At 41.5% G+C, this 17,954-nt stretch overlaps 1 protein-coding gene across 6 annotated transcripts in view; it reads right to left on the bottom strand.

Annotated features, from left to right (window-relative positions):
- The window catches only part of akap6 (A kinase (PRKA) anchor protein 6), a 125,680-nt gene that overhangs the window by 79,450 nt on the left and 28,276 nt on the right, over positions 1-17,954 (bottom strand). For 5 of the 6 annotated variants that reach the window (XM_015350178.2, XM_015350179.2, XM_015350176.2 and 2 more), the window contains 3 exons: positions 9,805-10,056; positions 6,827-8,476; positions 2,034-2,156 (listed from right to left, as the gene is read on the bottom strand). In XM_015350178.2, coding sequence (XP_015205664.2) covers positions 2,034-2,156; positions 6,827-8,476; positions 9,805-10,056 — 2,025 coding nt within the window. Of the gene's footprint in view, positions 1-2,033; positions 2,157-6,826; positions 8,477-9,804; positions 10,057-16,574; positions 16,654-17,954 lie in introns of those variants that run through there. The other variant, XM_069193038.1, reaches the window with a different exon arrangement.

The raw sequence follows: 17,954 nt of genomic DNA on the forward strand, positions 1-17,954 counted from the left end.
GTTGATTGCTTTTTATAATGCTCACTGAGCTTTGGGACACCTCCTGTCTTGTAAGGCATAATCAAAGTGTAAAGTGCATTATCCTCTACTCCACTGGATGGGTATGGGATGTGCTTTTAAAGGCACTGGAGTCCCCCAGGACACAATACAGTGAGATGCCTGCAGCCTTCTTCGCCTTGAATTCTAATCTCGTCAGATGTCAAAAGCTCTGCGAGCCTGAGCCTGCACATTCCTAGTGCGACCCACGAGGTCTGACCATCTCTAGATACAAAAGGAGCGCGGACACACTGAAAGATTTTTAAGCTTGAAAATAAACTGACCGTATTCTTCTCTTTCCGTTTAATTAAAAGTGACTGTTCTGTTCCCTAGTGTTGGAGGGGACGAGCACCGTAGGCACGTCTCTGGACTCATGACTAGTGGGTTTGAGTTCCTGCTGCTAGCCCACCCAGCTGTACAAATGGAGCTCAGCACTGCTAGTGGGTAGATACCTGTCCTGGGGGGGTCGTTACATCATGCTCTCTTGTCTGTGTAATGCTGCAGAAACTGGGATAAGCTCAAGCCTGATGAACCACTGTGGCTCAGATATGGAAACTGCCTGCAATATGGAATAGACAGTAAAATTAAATAACTGGACATTACCCAATATGCAATGTGAAAAATATACCATTTATAAATAAATGACCTTCGCTTGTGGCTTGGGTTCTGAAGACAAAGGAATGGCTTGCCTAGTCTTTGCGCTGTGGTGGCAATAATATTTAATCATGAGCCTTTTTGAGTTGTACCTGAGAGTGTCAGAGTACAGCCATGTGATTCACAGTTCAGTAACCTTGGCTGGACAGCAGTCTGTGCACGCTGGCTTGTAAGGAGGTGAACATCTAACTGCAGGACGAGAAGATACCTACGGAATCGCTGCAGTTTGACTGCATGGGTTCGAGAAGAGGGAAATAGAAACCAGTGCAGCTATCCAACGTACAGAGAACACAAAGGACTGGACTTTTTAATAAGTCAGAAATTCACCTCTGACATAAGTCGACTCACTGAACTACATAATAAAAGAAGAATGATATATTATTATATTTACTGTAGATGTTTTGGTTCAGAAACAAAATATCAGAGGAACCTTTCCTGGCATATCCTGCATTATTACAGCTAGGTGCACAAGCAGAGTGCGAGCAGGAGCAGCCTCTTTACTGGAGCTCCTCTCAGCAGCTCAGCAAGCCTGGGAGCCCCACACTGGGGACACAGAGCTGGAGGAAGCATTAGTCAGACAGACCTGTTGCTGGCTGCCAACTGTTTGCAGCTTGATTTATTATTATATTTAACTGCAGGAGAGTAGCAGGGTCAGGAAAACACACTCACTCCGGGGACGCTGTGGAAGCACAGGGAAAAGGAGGCAGCAATTTAATTTGCTGGGTTTTCATAATTGTTTTAGAAAAAAAAGAGCTGTAGAGAAACATTCAGAAACAAAAGCGCCGCAATAAAAACGGGAGGAACTTTAAATCTAAAAAAAAAAGGCAAAGACAAATGGAAGGTTTCCTGTCGATGTCTCGAGAATACTAATGTTTCCAATTCTGTTCCCTTTTGAGGATAAGACAAAATAACGTCTAGATTGCTGTTAACTTAGTCACCATAGCATGATCACCTTATAGACTGATCTCATAAGCCATATATGGGCCTGGTCATTATATATCTCCTAGAAAGAAGAACTTCTAGGAAACAGGGTTACTGTTGTAAGCAGTGTTGCTGGACCAGTAGGTGGTGCTCTTCCCTCTGGACCTGAATTTCCAAACCAGTGCCTCCGTATGCCGACTGGAGACACCGTTCTGTAGGATGTGCTACCTTCATTTTAATCTTAATTAATTAATATGGATGATCCCTTGGTAGCAGTACAGTTCATAACCCTGTGTCCTGGCCACATATGTAGGCTGGTACAACCTGGCTACCCTACATTTCCCCCTTTAATTCAACCGGTATTGCATTTTCTCGCTCCTCTCTCTGGTCTGCTGTGTGCCAGGTGGAACTGACAGTCTTACCAGGTGTGTTTCCAGGTACAGCTTGAGGCAGGTGGTCTCAGCCTTGGGTGGTGTCCAGTTCTCAGTCGTTTCTAGAGCTTCATGCAACCACTGAATGAACTCATCCAGTTTGCCAACAAAACCCTGAGAAGGAGAAATACAGTAGATGTTTCTGCATCTATAGATGTTCAGTCAGAGAGAGAAATTAAGTGAGTAATACGCCTCTCATATGACTAAGATAATAACAATAATAGTACAATAGCTTCACATTTGTCAGCTCTGTAAAGACATTTACATTAATGAAATGGATTAACTCCGTCAAGGCAGGGCTGTCTTTGACTCGTGATAGTTAATGAACCTTAAAATCAAGGGACTGTTTTACAAGAGTAAAATCTTATTTTTCCTCTTAAAAATCATTTTCACTGAGATGACGTTGACATTTATTTTCCAAGGTGAAGGCAACACAAGACACAGCTTATGAAACTAGCTAAAGAAATTTATAGATAGCTTTCTAGAATAAGCTCTCGTTCAATCATCTTCCTTTGTATAAATGGAAGTTTAACGAAAAATAGGAACAATAAGGGAACAACAGACTTTAACTGACAGCTCCTGTTACAATGATGCAGATTGGAATGTCTTGAGTGGATTACTGTATGGTAATGGAAAGGAAAGCCATATTCTTCTGTGAAATTCTACATGACTGCAGACTCAATACAGAATATAAAATCCATTACTAGAAAAAATTGTATTTCCTGAAATCGCTTTTCATATAACGGACTAATAGTGCCATCTGCTGGATAAAACAGGTACATTTCATTTTTAAAGGTGATGCGGCCCATTGAACCACTAAAATTAAGCTTTTGATTCTTCTTTATGTATTACTTTTTGGATATTGCCTAAACATACCACGAAATAGAAGATTTGTTTAGAATACCTGTATTCTGTTTTCAAAAATGCACAAAAGATAATTGAATCTTAAAAATGCTCTAACCTCTGAAATCCATTAATTAATAATACAATTTAATAGGGACGAAATATCTTAAGCTTGCAGTACACTGCTTTATACCATGTCAGAAACTAACAATTGTTTAATAAATAAATAATTTTCAGTTTATTGTGTAGTCCTGTTTTTGTTCTACAGAAATCTCATTGGATGTACAGTAACACAATTTGTGGTTTCGAGTCAGTATGTCTTCTGATTCAACCACAGCTTTTTAGAATTTTATCATAACTAAACTGTCTTGAAAAGAATAGCTCAGATATGCCACTTTTCACTTAGAACAGTAAGGTGTGTTTTAAGGACAGTTATCCACAAAGCCATCAATCTTCAGATCAATATGGGAGCCAAGTTTCTAGATGTATTTGATCATTTCTGGCAATTTTAATTTGCTTTGTCTGCATCACACAAAGCAGTTCTATGAAATAATAACAGATCGTCTGATTATGAGAAATCGAATTGTTCGCAGATATTTCTGGTGTTCAGAGCCTAATTCCCCACAGGTCCTATTGCAATTCAATATCTGCTGCATGTTTTTTTTTTTTAAATCTACCTCTCACTGGCTGTGAAACAGCTCTGCAAAAGAAAAAAAAAGGATTTTGTTTCATTATTGCTGCTGTGTGGAACAGAAAGTACAATTCATTGACTTTTTTTTATTTCTTTTTAAGGCTTGGGAGTTAACGATATTGGAAATGGGTAAAGTGGCACCGAAGGGGGAGCTGTTTTCAAAGACGTCGCTGGCGTGCTCAGAAATAGGCCATTCCCGGCCACAGTGCGATCAGCATGACTGCACATCATCGCCTTTCATGCAATGCCAAGCAAGTTGCTTGTTTATTGTGAGCAATTCCTCTGTGCATCTGTCCCACAGTATGTGGCAGCCAGATGCAGGAAGAGCCTCTGTTTGGGTTTCCAATCTCTTAAACAAGAACTGTCCAGGTCCAAGCCAGCTGAGCTCTGCAGATCAAAGGAGTCATAAAGTAAGAGTCTAAGGACTATAGAGCCACTGTTTCACTCTCATAAGGAAGGCTAGGGTACCAGATAATAACTTCAAAAATGCCCGACCCTGTACATAAATACAGACTGGCCGTTTTTAAATCCAGCACACGTCTCCGTTGGAAACATTAGAAAGCCGCGTCAGTAAAATAAAAACAAGAATAAGCCAAGCACACACAAACACGGGCGTCAAACTCCCTGGGTTGAATGGAAGCCTAGTTACTCTTTTGTAAGAAACAAATGAAGAGTGCTGAGATGAAAGCAGATTTGATTTTGGTTCATTTTCCCCCAAGATGTTAATCTCAGTACAGACTATCCCCTTTCTCTTCTTTACGTTCATTTCGTACACGGAGATATCAGTGTTCGTCTCTTTCTCAAACCACCTTTTTAAGACTTCTTGGAGACGTCTCCACCGTTTAACTAGAACTCGTCTGCTGCTGAAAAAGCCAGAAGGAAAAGGCCTTTTTTTTACCTTAGCACTACATCTTTAAAAGCGCTTGTCACACATTGCACCTGTAGCCTGGCAAAGAAGTAAACATGTCAGATGCAGAGTCTCTCCGGAGTTTTTTTTTTAGTTTTGTGTCAGGATGCAAACTTCACACATGACTACTTTTTCCAAGCCCCCCCCACCGCAAAGGCCTCAAATTCCAGATGTCTGTTGCCATGAGGATGAAGTCATTTCAGAAGCGGCCCGTATGCTAATACAATCAATCACTTGCTCTTGCTGCGCTTTCCATACTGTATATTTCAGGTGCCTCGCCTGGGTTTCGCTGCGCTGCGATTCGGGATGAAGTTGCTGGCGTTCGCTCTGCGTGGGAAGAGCGCTACAACCCGAAGACGAAAGCAAAGGGAAAACGGAGGACGACGCCGGAGCAAGAAAACCCCCAGTATTTGTGGAAGCCAACTCCACATTTCTTTGTGTTCCTCTTCCCCGATATGGCGGAATCGTCTCCAGTAAGAGTAATGATAACAACTGTGTTTCTCAGCAACACTGCTGAGTGTTGAACAATCGGACAATGAGAGAAAAACTCAGATAAATCTGAGCTTTTGTGCCTGTTATTACCTATTTATAGCCGCTTTACAATCCTCTGCTTTCATCAGTCTTGGCAGCCCTCTTAATGACGCACATAACAAAAATTGAAGATGTTTTATAAGCTATTCATTGATGTTCTTAACCGGCTTCATTGTTGTGGTACAGGATATTAGCTGATATCACTGAGGCGCATGTGTAAGAAAGCATGTGTCTGTCAGGGGACCTTGTAAGAGGTTTAGTATTCACTGGCCAGAACAAGTGATCTTGAAAGACAGTTTAACACATCCCACCACTACAGTAGTTTAAAAAAAACTGACCGTTTGTAAACGGTTTGTAGAACTGTAATGAATTATTCATTATTCCATATTGCTATAAATACACAAAACGCAAATAAGAGAAAACAAATAATGGCCAATTGAGATAACCCAGTATAAGTGTGAAAGGAAATACAGTATGCATCGTTTTTTATATGCCGTTGCGTATTGCCACCGCCAGGCGGCGCAGATATAACTTGACGGCAAAGGAACTGTGATAAGGGTCCAATTCCTTTCCCATTTTAAAATTAAATTACGGTTAAATGCCTAAACAAGATTTCCGTTCGGTCCTCTTTATCTAACAAGTAGTATCCTTACAGAGAAGCTTAGGAAGATTCTGCTGCTGTATCAATTCTCACTAAATAAGATAAGCTCTCAACCTCCAATGACTACAGGGGCTTGTGAACCTCCAGATTGAGGCGCATCTCAGGCTTGTACCAATGAAGTGTTGTGAAAGAATTGAGGCCTATTTAAGATGTTGTCCCCTCAAATGCTCACCCGATCATATTCTGTTAAATGTATATCATTTATGTGTTTTTTCTTTATTAGATGTAATAAAATATTATTAAAGGTGCTTCCTAATATTTTCAAAAGATTTCACTTTAATTTCAGTATATTGCAGAAGGCAGTTTTAATTACCTTTAAATGACCAATTCGATGTTTTTTATAGAACAGCTGTGTGGAAGAGCAAAGTAAAAATGCGAGCATTAGATATGCAGACCGAAGTTCTGTTTTGTACTGTAACGCAGCAAGACACAGATCCCCCTATAGTCATGACCCTGAGTGCCAACAACACCTTATTCATGGTCCAGTATTAATGCCCTTCCTTCCTTTTCCTTTGATACAGAGCAGGGAGGACTAAACCCTTTGGAATCAGCTACAGAAATTGTGAGAAACAGTATTTTTGTAAGCCTATTTTAAGATTTTATGTAAGCCTATTTTATGTAATTTTTTTCCGTGATAATTCTGTTCTTTGAGATTTAAACACAAGTAGCTTTAAATGTGATCATGTAAAATGGAGATACTGCTGACTCACTGGATGGTTATATTATTATTGTCCACTTGAGGGAGTTAAAGTACTCTGTTTTAATGACAGTATCAAATATTAAAGTTAAAACTACGGCCATAAAGCATTCAGCATCCGTAATCATTTAATAACTTTACTACAATACAATTAAGATATTTAATGCTCCAGTGACTGTTTTATTAGACACTTTTTAAATGTGTATCGCCATCCCCTAATATTCCCGGTTGAATGATTAATGAAATTTCTGCTGTTGGAAATGGAGTATGACTCTGAGCCAGTGGATTAATTAGAAATAAACAGTGAACAAACGACGACAACAGAAAATTAAACAATAAAGAAAAAAAAATCTAAAAATGTCTTTTTTCCAAAAACTGAAACATGGAGAAGCTAAATGCAGAATGTTAAAAGTATCCCAAAGAGAACTATAAACAAAATGAAAATCCTCATTACCTCGATCTTTTCCCAGATATCCTCATAGTTCTCCTGGTGCTGGATGTCATCGAGCAGCTGCTGGATCAGTGCTGTTCTGCCCAAGCTGGTTTCTTCAGCTTGGCTGGGGTCCTTGACCAGCCAGAGGTCTCGCGCCTTCTGTTTGACACTCAGGTCAGCTGCATTGACCTCATCCTCTGACAGGAGATCACTGAGAGGCCCCGACTCAATGCTCTCGTCCAGGGAGGGAGCTATGTCACTGGACGATGTGGGGGAAAGCCTCCCTCCGGGGAAAGGCTTTTCGGAGACCCTGGTGAGCCGAAGAGGGAGGTAACCATCGCAGTCCGAGTTCACTTCCGACAGCTCCCAGTCATCGACATCCTGAAAGGTCTCTTCCATAGGTTTCTGAGGCAGAACCTTAGCCAGGTTCTCCAGCTTCATTGCCAGCATCTCAGTTTTCTTGAGCTGGGATGGAAGAGCTAAGTACTCATCAGACCCATACCACGGCTCCTTCTTCGTCTCAGTTCCATTGCACGTGGAGGGCAGATGCTCTTTTGTTGCCACTGGAAGGCTTTTGGAATCAGGTGAGTGGGCAGATGTTTCTGGAATCGTGGCACTGAGTCCTTTTCTATGGTCGGGTGGGGTGAGATCACTCCCTTCTGGGCTGCTCACGTTAAGTGGGGAGCTCTTCATTTCATTACAGCTCTCCTGGAAGCCCACAACATGTGCACATCCCAGTTGCTCAGGAGGAGATGGATGATCTGCAAGGCTGCTGGGTTGCTCTGCCTCAGAGGTGCTTCCCTGAAGAGACGGGTTCGACGCAGCTTGGCCCTGCACTCTTTTGTACAGAGTTCCGTTGGCTAAACCTTTGTGGATCTTGTCGCTCATGGTGTTCAAGCAGTCGTAAGACTGGCTGACAGCAGAGGGGGCGCTCCTCGGGTAGACAGAGGTGAGCTCCAGCCAGAACTTTGACCTGTCGGGGGGGTCCAGGAGGGAGGGTGTGCTCCGGCTCATATCGCCTTTGAACTGGAGCGATGAAGGAGGGGCTCTCTTGATTATGGATTCTGTATCATCGCTGGACATGCCTTCCAGGTACATGGCTTTTTTGGGCATGGATGGCTGAGTGGGGGAAACCTCATTATAGTTAAAGCAGTCCCTGATAGGCCTCTTGGAAAGGGGATTTTCACAATGTGACGCATGTCGGCTCCTTGGAACGCCCTGATGCTTTATAGGAGACATCACCACATTATCAGCCAAGGCCAGGTCCTCCCCAGGGGGCTCTGTGTTCCCCTGTGGGAGGGGAGGCTTCCCTGAAGTGGCTTTTGATTCTTCCCTGGTTTGTGGGGTGGAGGACAGAGGAGTATCCTGGCCAGAGACAGGCGATTCATCTTGCTTGGAAGACAGGCGTTCAGCAGCTACCGCCAGTAACCCAACGCTTTGGATGAGCTCTGGAAAGTCTTTCTCCAGGTCGGGGTAAAAGCAGGTTTCGTGGGTTTTTGCTTTCGTTCGGCTGGAGGTCATGGCTTCCAGCTCGATTGGCAAGTCTTCGCTTGGGCTGTAGTCGCTCAGCTCACAGGCAGTGATGCCACAGTCCAGTGATAAGTAATTCTGACTGCACTTGATGGTCAGCTGTCCTGAATCATCCACTTCAGTCAAGGCATCTAGACGGGCCTGCAAAATTAAGTGGTTAAGCTGTATGATGTGCAAATATGTACACTAGGTAACTAAAGATAAATGAAGTTTCAAGGGCTGCTGGTTGATTTTAACCAACAAGGCACAGTCTGACAACAGTGTCAGAGAAGCAACATCTCTTTTCGTAATAATTTTTAATATGATTTTATCTGAATTTCTGTCTGTTTTAAACGTGTTGAAGATTTTAAATCAAGACAGAAGGCATGGGATTTTGAGGGGAAAAAAAAGGCAAGCCCTCTCAAACGTTGCAAATGCTGTGAGAAAGCACAGACTAAACCTTTCGTCTAATTTCACATGCTTTTCAGGCATCTGCCATTGCCAGGGGCTGGGCACTACAGAGTGCAGAGACCTTAATAGAGACTGCCACTTGCACAGCCCGGGGAGGGGACGTCAGAGGAATGAGAGAGGAACAGAATGGAACCAGAGCAATGCAGGCACACTATGAGTAACCACTGCACCCTTTATGAGCAATGACAACTACATCACATGAAAGAAAATGTGAGCCCAAAGCAAAAGACATAAAGCATTACATAACAAAATCCTGTCCTTCGTAAGGACGTTCACTGAGAGCATTCTTAAGCTGACTTAAGAGGTAGAAAATAACACATTTTTGAACACAGAAATCAGCTCTCAGACCAGTTGTTCTACTGTGCCTAAGAGGCAGCCTTTAAAGAATCGATTATAGAGAAGTGAACAACTTCTCTTATGGGATTACCACACTGGATTGTCTCTGACTCTATGCCAAAGAAACTAATCCCAGGAAATCACCGGAGGAAAATGAGAACATTAAGATTTCCCTGAGACGTGTACGTGTAAAGTTCCAAGACAGTATGTAAAAAAAAACTTTTGGGGAAAAAAATAATTCCCACTCAATCTCAAATTTGTATTTTGAAATCTTACTTGTTTTCCTTGTAACAGACACAGAAAAATATGGTTTAGGTACACAGCTGCACTTGAATCCTGGGGGACAGTAGCATTATAGTATTCAGCAAACTAAATATATAGAATATACTGCACATTCAATAACAGCATTAATAAAAACAAAGTATAATGAGCCCAAGCATATTTCACAGCATTCCCCAGAAACAGTGACTTTCCAACAGCTTGCTCAAAGCACTTTTACGTTGGGCACTGTATGAATATCAGCCTTAAGTGTGGCTTTCTTACATTTATAAGGATGTACTGACAAACCTACATGTTGCATGAAAACTGTTCTGTTCCAATTAATTTACCAATGTATTCTCATGTAACTTCCATTCAGTTTGCAGGGATAACCCCAAAGCGAGACAGAGCAGGTGGACACGGACCTCAGTCTGGTCCTGGGAGAAGGCCTGCAGGATGTCTGTCTGCCGGGTGTAGTTGCCGTTGGAGTCCTGGAGCCCCTGCAGGACTCGCTCCTTCAGCACGAGGACGGAGACGCGGAGCTGGTGCCACAGCAGCTGCACCGTGCGGATGTCCACGATGATGTTGACGGAGTAGGAGAGGAGCTTCAGGGAGAACTCGGTCTCCAGCAGGGCGTGGATCTGCTCCACGTGGTCCGAGATGTCCTCACAAATATCCTGCACGGAGAAGGAGGAGAGACGGGCCGTTGGAATTCAACTCGTGCATGGCGGGTGAACTCTTTCCCATTTCAAAAGCAGGTAGAAGAGTAAAGAGACCTACAGCACCAAACCCAGGTGTAGAGCAGCTCTAGTTTACAGGCAGGTGAGGAGAAGAACCAGCATTCAGGAGATAAAGGGTTTATTTTTGAAATCCTTTTCTTGCATTAAACAGACAGACATACTGTACCACTGATAATCTGGGAGTCTGATTTAGAATCTGCGAGAAAAGATTCTAGATAATGGATTTCTTAGTAATTGTTGAAAGTTGTTGTGCTACCATAGTACAGTATATGAGACTGGATAAATCTGTTGTAAAAGTATTTTTTATATAAGTCTTTCAGCATATAAGGGGTTTTACTGACTTATGTGAAGGATGGTTTGGTCCACAGCTACCTCTCTCAAGATTTGGGCCTACAACCTTGCAGTTACAAATCCAGAACCTTGCCCACTGCTCCACACTGCAGCCTTTTCTAAGGGTGATCAACTCCAGATGAAGAGCTGTTACTTTATACTGCTAATGACTGCCATTGGTATGATCTGATATGGCACCAGCCAACATGTACAGCTTTCACAGCAACTGGAGCCCTTAACAGTGACTTTTACTGTCTATACAGTTTAACTTTACCAGCTTGGAAACTGCTTAGCAACTACATTCATTGCAAAATAATACACAAAGCAAAAATTTAATTTTCAAAAATGTATGAAAAATGATGCAGGTCAGAAACAATTAAGCTACAGGAGTTTAAGCAATCTGGCTCAGTTCAACACCAGGGTAATCTAATGCAGAAATCCAGCAAAGAAAGGTAAGAAAGGAAAAGGACTTAGAGTTCACCTTGAATTCTCATACGACGAAGTTGCTAGGGAATGGCAACTTTCACTAAAATGGTCAGAAAGGAAAGCAAACACAATTATCTTACAAGAATCCAAGGTTTTCACAAGAAGGTCGATCCGCAGTACAGTGTATGCTGAATGTGGATGCTCTGGCTGTATGAGACGAATGCACAGGATTTACCAAAACAGCTTTCCTAATTCCTTGTATTCAACCCCAGCCCGAACATTGCGATTTCTTTCAGCAAATGAATCCCAGGATTATTCTGGTTCTGTGCTCTTTAAGTGTTCTTAATTTACACAGGCACAGAATGGGCACAGCCCCTACCATTTTATCGCTAGCCTCTCAGACGATGTCTATAAATTTACTGAAAGACTCGCTTGTCAGATTCGCTTTCAAGCGAGGCAGTTTCCTGCCCAGAGAGACATCCCACAGCCAGCTTATCCTCAACTTGCTTTTCTCTCATATATCACATGGGGTCCTGGAGAAATACAGTATAGCAAACTTACTGAAGTTCAAATGGTAGCAGTTAAGTAATTGAGGGTGGGAGACATGGTTTGATTTCATGCTATATAGACTAAGAAGCTGCAAATAGGTAGGTGAGGTGTCACTTTACATGAAGGTTAAAAACCCAAGAAAATGAAAATACATACAGTATTTAACAGCTGAGGATGCACAGCTATTAATCTAGGCTTATTGGGAGCAGGAAGAAAACAGATAGTTAAAATGTGCAGTGAAAATGACAACATTGTTGGAATTCAGTCAGGGACAGATTATCTATTATTAAAACTCACAACTAAGAGTGGCTCCGATTATTCTCTGCTAATGTTTTTTAACTCAGTTTTTGCACAAAGCCTTTAAAACTATAGTTCATTGTGCACATTGGACTAGAGGCTGCTTTTCCTTCAGCGCTAGTCTGTGCAAACAGCTCTTGCATGCTTCTGTGGTAGTACTGGATACAAGACCAACTCCCTTCACAACTGTCTCTCATGTCAACAGCTGAGCCCTCAGCCTACAGCTGCTGTCAAGTGTCACATGACACTGGGTCTGAAAGCCTGGTTTCACCTTCGCCTGAAATAAACAAGCAGAATCTCTCTCCGCTCCAACCAAACATGAGTGAGTAGAATTGGAAATAAGCTGTCACTGGAATAGGATAGAAAGGAGCATTTTCATGTGTTTGAGATTATCCAGCAGCTTTTTATGTAAAGTGAAACACATTAAAAACACAGGATTTCAAAAGATGTCAAAAATGGAAGCAAGCATATGGTACTGTACTGTAGGTGCTTGTTGTCCACTAAAACGTTTCTGTGCAATGAAGTATAATAAGAAAGGCCGTGAGATACAGAACTTCAAGTAGGGAGCTGCGTCAGCATGCGTAGGCTGCAAAGGAACAGGTAACGGGTTTATTTCACGCTGAAAAGAAAGGAAAGGAAACACAACGTTTCAGCTGTGGAGCCTTCTTCAGGTGTGAGAAAGACAGGGTAGATGGCAAAGATTAAATAGCACAGAACAAAAGATGGAAAAGTGGAGGAGGAGGGAGAGGGGAAAGGCAGAGAGGCCACTAAGGAAGTGAAAAGTGGAGAGGGGTTGAGAAATGTTATGAAGTTAAAAAAACTCCTTTCTATCATATTCCAGTGACAGCTTTTTTCCAATTCTACTCACTTGTGTTTGGTGGGAACGGAGAGAGATTCTGCTTGTTTATTTCAGGCGAAGGGGAAACCAGGTGAAATGAAATACAGTACTTTATGGTCCCTCATGTTTATGTTAGGTAATGTTCTAGCTTGTTATACAGACAAGCATCTTTGCCAGAAAATATTTGTGCATTCTTACCCATTTACTACAATATCAAGATTTCCATCAGTTCACCAGTTATCCATATGCATGGTTTTTGGTTTAATATTTAAACAAATATGAGCTGCAAACCCTACTACACTCTTGATAATTACATGTGCTGAAGCAGTGAGTCATGACAGTTCCACACACGTTCTCAGTCTCTGCAAACTACAAAACAACGATGTCACACAGTTCAAGACCTAATGCTGAGATGAGTTTGGCCTCACAAGCCAAAATTCCCACACATACAAATAAAAAATGAAACTGCAAATAAAATGAAACCAAAATTACTTTGTTTCAATTGTTTTTTTACTGGAATTTGGTGAAAATATAGGACTTTTAGGATTTAACATACGTTATTTACATATTAGATATACTATTTAAATACAGCTTGTGTTTTCTTATATGTGATTAAGAAACTTTGATAATTTGATGGGGAGAGTTCTAAGGACTTGCAAGAATGCATATTTTTTATCCTAGAATTTGGAAATGTCATGATTAGATTTTACTGACAAGTTCTAAAAGTCAGGTTTGGGGACAGGATATTGGAAAGAATACAATCAGAATGAAAAAGCAAATATTTAGTAACCCTGCTCTAAGAATAACAAACCTAGTTTTGTGGAGAAGAGGTCACAATTATTCAAACTTTCCAGTCCCTGCGAACAGCACCGTCATGAGACATGAAGGTTTAGAAAATTAAAAGCAGAGCTGACACCCTAGTGTAACTGGCCGTTACTCATCCAGCAGTGCATTTATACATGAAGAGAGGAGAAACAGCTGGAAATGAAGACATGACAACAACTTTACAATTCACTTTAACATCTTAAAAGCATTAACACCACTTCACTTGTGTGGTGGTGTTAAACTACATGCCAGTTTCCACTTGCAGGGCACTGATCAGATCAAATGGCCAAGTTCCTATATGACCATCTGCTTATATTCGGTTCATCGATTAGTACTGTATATAATAATCCAAGGCTCAAGGTTGCTTTCTGTTATCTCTTCGAAAAAAAAACGTTCGTATCCTTCATTCTCATCCAAGTTTAAAAGGAAATATCCTACCAGCCGCTGAGTAATTGGGAATTATTACAAGAGAAAACAAGAGCACTTTAGGCTCAAATCCCCTTTACCCAGCTCCTGGACTAAGCAGCTCTGATGGATCTAATCTCAGGTGAGCTTTCCACCACCAGTCAACATGACAGAAACACGTTCATCCCCTTCACTAATGGCTAATGGAGACACTACCATCCAGGATTCGGTTATCTAAGGACAAATGCAGTTAGCACTGTGCTCAAGCCACAAGGCACAAGAACAACTAAAGTAATTCCGTGTTCTTAAACATCAGCATCCAAATTTGTGACTCTTTTCCAGAGTGTGGGCTTTCTGAAGCTCTTATTTAGAAAAGCAATTTTGTTCAAATGTGCTTCACATGCTTACTTGGGGACATCAGTTTAACCCCGTGATAGCAATGTGATTACAGCACCACAGCTGCAGCACTAGTTAAGCAGAGTGTTCCACAGTTTGGTGAATGCTGACACACAACACAGATACTGTATCCCATGTGTTTTCATTTGTTTACTCCCTGGACACCATGTCAGCAGACCAACGCCTGCCTCTAAGTCTCTAACCACAAAGGACTCCTTACATCTCAGAGAATGGCACAGGTATAAAGGGTACTTTCATGACTTTACTTGTTTTGAGCTTTTATCTCGGGGTGGTCTCTGCATCTTTGAAAACACAGCTCTTATTAGTACTCTTCAGTACTTAGTTTGTGACAAATGCATCTTCATTCACTCGCTCTAATTGGTAGCAGTTTCTGTTCCTGTAATTCCACTTGTCACAATATCTCAGTGCTCACAAGATGTTCCGTCAAGCTCTGTTTAGCCTCCTGTTGTGTACAGCAGAGCACTGAAGCTTCCACTGATGTTCAGGGAAATGCACCAGAAATCACCAGATGTCACCCCCTGTCTCCCTGCAGACTGGAAAATGTGTGAAAGTCTGTGACAGAGAAAGAGAAAGCTAATCACCGTTGATCACTTTGTGGATCCTGAGAGCTGGCCTGGCACTGGAGTAATTCAGTGGAACTGCATTTTACCATTATATAAATCATCATGCCTTATACTTTAGTATGAAGTCCCAAAGTCCCACAGCATCTCTTCCTTAATATTAGTATGAATGTTAAAATGTTTTTTTTACTCTGCAAATATATTGCCTTTCAAAAACATATGGGGTTAAAGGTGAGAGACTAGTATTCCCAGACAGGTTCAGAAGGAGTGCTGTATTTAAGAAGTTATCAATATTGAGAGATTTTCAGTGCCTCCAAACAACAGGGTGGCTTGTCTTAACAATGATTTCTATGATATGCAGATGCTGCAACAAACAGCTACATCTGAGAAAGAAAATGGCCCAGCTATCAATATAGTAACCATTTCACTTGATCACTGTCATCAGACAATGGTAAACAGATACAACTAAATATATTATAGGAGAAAGAAAGTAGATCACACGACGTATGAGTTTGGAAAATGTTCAATGCACTAGACAAACACTGTAAAGCATGGACACTGTAGCTGAATAACAACACAATGACAGTGAAAATGCTCTTGGTTCTCGAACTTCCTCTTTCCAAAGTAATATAGCATTCTAGAATCTAGAACACGTGCTTTAAACAGTGATATAAAAAGGTAAAGTCCACACCAGAGTATAGTGGCTCATCAGGCAAGAGCTCATTCCGCAGTGTTAAGTGGACTAGAGAGCAAGTGACATAGGAGGACCCCCAGCAGTGCTGGTCCCCCCTACACAGCTGGGGGCACAGGGGTAAAGCACCTCACTCAAGGAAGAACAGCATGGTTTACAGTGGAGACCTGAACTTACAATCTGTCAGTTAAGAGCCCAGTAGCTTACCCACTACACTATACCACCACCAAACTGAGAACAAAATTAGGCTGAGATTTTAATAGTGAGAAATATTTACAACAATGCATACCCATACCTGTTCACTTTCATAATACCCTGCAGCAGACAACTTATCACAGCCATTACTAACAAAACAAGGTCTGCAGGGAATACACTTTTCAGAATTGTCCATATTTACGAGAGTTTGAACGAGATCCAGCTGTCACCCACACAGCAAATGTTTGGGCAACAGTAACAGGCTGTGTAACACACACACATGTGCAAAGCTATGCGCATGGGAAGGACCTAACTTGGAATCATTAACCTTATATGTGAGATAAACTGCAAACAACTTTGGGCTTTAATGGAAACAAAAATGAGAAAGAAAAAAAAAGACCAAGAATTGTAATTACCTCTAGCATGCTATTGCTACATCTACAGTTTGAAAACAGAATATCCAAAAGTCATGTAGCAAAAGACAAGGACAGGCCTATCGTCAATGAACTATCAATTGAATGATGAACAAACAAAAGCATTTCGAAGGAGAAACCAGACTGAGCTACATTCAAGGCCCATTGCGTTTCACAGCTCTGATTGCATCTCCGATCACTTACCCAATCAAGGAAAGAGTCAGCACACAGAAGTCCTTCACTTGCTGTGAATGTTTTCAGAGTTTTGATGAAAGCCGCACCTCACTCCTTTGATTACAACCAGTGAATCCGCTTGATTATTCCCATGCAACATTCAGCCACAGCAAGACGCGCTCCTGGCTGTCTGGTTTATTTCTGTAGGTTATAGGATAGCTGTTGTACTTGGGAGTGTAAAAAATAAAAAATAAAGTATACATGTGTCTCTTCTTTTATGACAATAAGACTTATCAACACCACAGTCCATGCTCCGGGTTTCCACACCTACTGACCTGGATTTCACTTCCCGGGAACAGAGACAGGCACCCTGTCCTTCGCACCGGCATTCCTACTGGGCTGGTCTGACGACAGTTAGCAGGGATATTTTAGGCTGTGACCTAACTCCAGTCAGAATGCTCACTGAATCACACTCACAGTGACTTACAGTCAAATGTGCCCAGGCAGCTGCCCAGTGCCTCTCGTGAAGTCAGAGAGGCGAGGTCAGCTTTGAAGTTTGCTCATTTGGGTCGCCAGTACAAGAAAGACAGAAGCCAAGCTCAGAGACAGAAACCCGCGGTATTTTGTCGGTTTCTGTGTTTAGCTGCAGAAAAACGGAATGCCCTTCAAAACAAAGAAAATGCACAAGGGCAGCCACACTGACTCTTCGTTATAAAGCGTACTAAGGTACAATAGAGCACCTAGTATTGGGCTGACCTTATGAGCCTAGAGTACACTGAAGGACAGCCCTGTTAATATAAGAGAATATAAGACAGAACAACTGCTGGAGGAGAATCAGATGTGTTAGAAAACACATGTAGTACATGAGAACAGTAGTGCAGAATAGATTCTAGAGGATGAAAGATGAAAGCACTGAATCTTTCTTTGAGGGCTGTGATGGGAGACACTATCATAACAAATCAGGTATTAAAAATGAAAAAAACAAAACAAAACAGGATATAATCCTTGTCGTGGAACTAATGGCCAAGTGTAACACATTAATATGCTAAATAAAGCATGCCACTTCAACAGACATCAACAAGCAACCAGTTGAATCCCCTGTACTCTACTGTAGATACACTGCTGAATGAAATTACAACACATTCTGGAAAATACTAGACCTGGTGTGTAAATGTTTAAAGACACAGACCAAGATTAGGAATCTGGGGATGGCTAGTAATTGTTAAACTATGTCAAAAAACCCTTAAATGACATCTAGTGATACATTTTTAAGCTTTCCTATCATGTACCAAAATAAATAGAAAATATGAACTGATGTGAGTAACAAAGCTGAGGAGAGCAGTGGAATAAAACCTTCACTCTCCAGGTATTAATTTAAGAGACATATTTACCTCATGAGAGCTCGTTTATAGGCTCACTAGTTTTTTGCCTGTCTCTGCATTATGAAGCACATAAAATGCTGCTGAAAACCAGATAGGTAATAAGATGTGCTATTATTAAGACCATTACAGAAGCCCCACTGAGTGGAGAAATGATGCTCATGTCAATTAAATAATTAACATACAATAACAGCTAATGACAACGTTTATCACAAGGCTGATTTCCTTAAGCTTCCCAGACATCTACCTTAACTAGAAAAAGTAATTATCGTCCAATTATAGAGCTCAAAGCAAGGGCTCAAATAAGAGAATGACAGGTGTTGGATTTCTTTTTCA

The sequence above is a fragment of the Lepisosteus oculatus genome, chromosome 8 (genome assembly GCF_040954835.1).
Source record: "Lepisosteus oculatus isolate fLepOcu1 chromosome 8, fLepOcu1.hap2, whole genome shotgun sequence".
NCBI classification, from domain to species: Eukaryota; Metazoa; Chordata; class Actinopteri; order Semionotiformes; family Lepisosteidae; genus Lepisosteus; species Lepisosteus oculatus.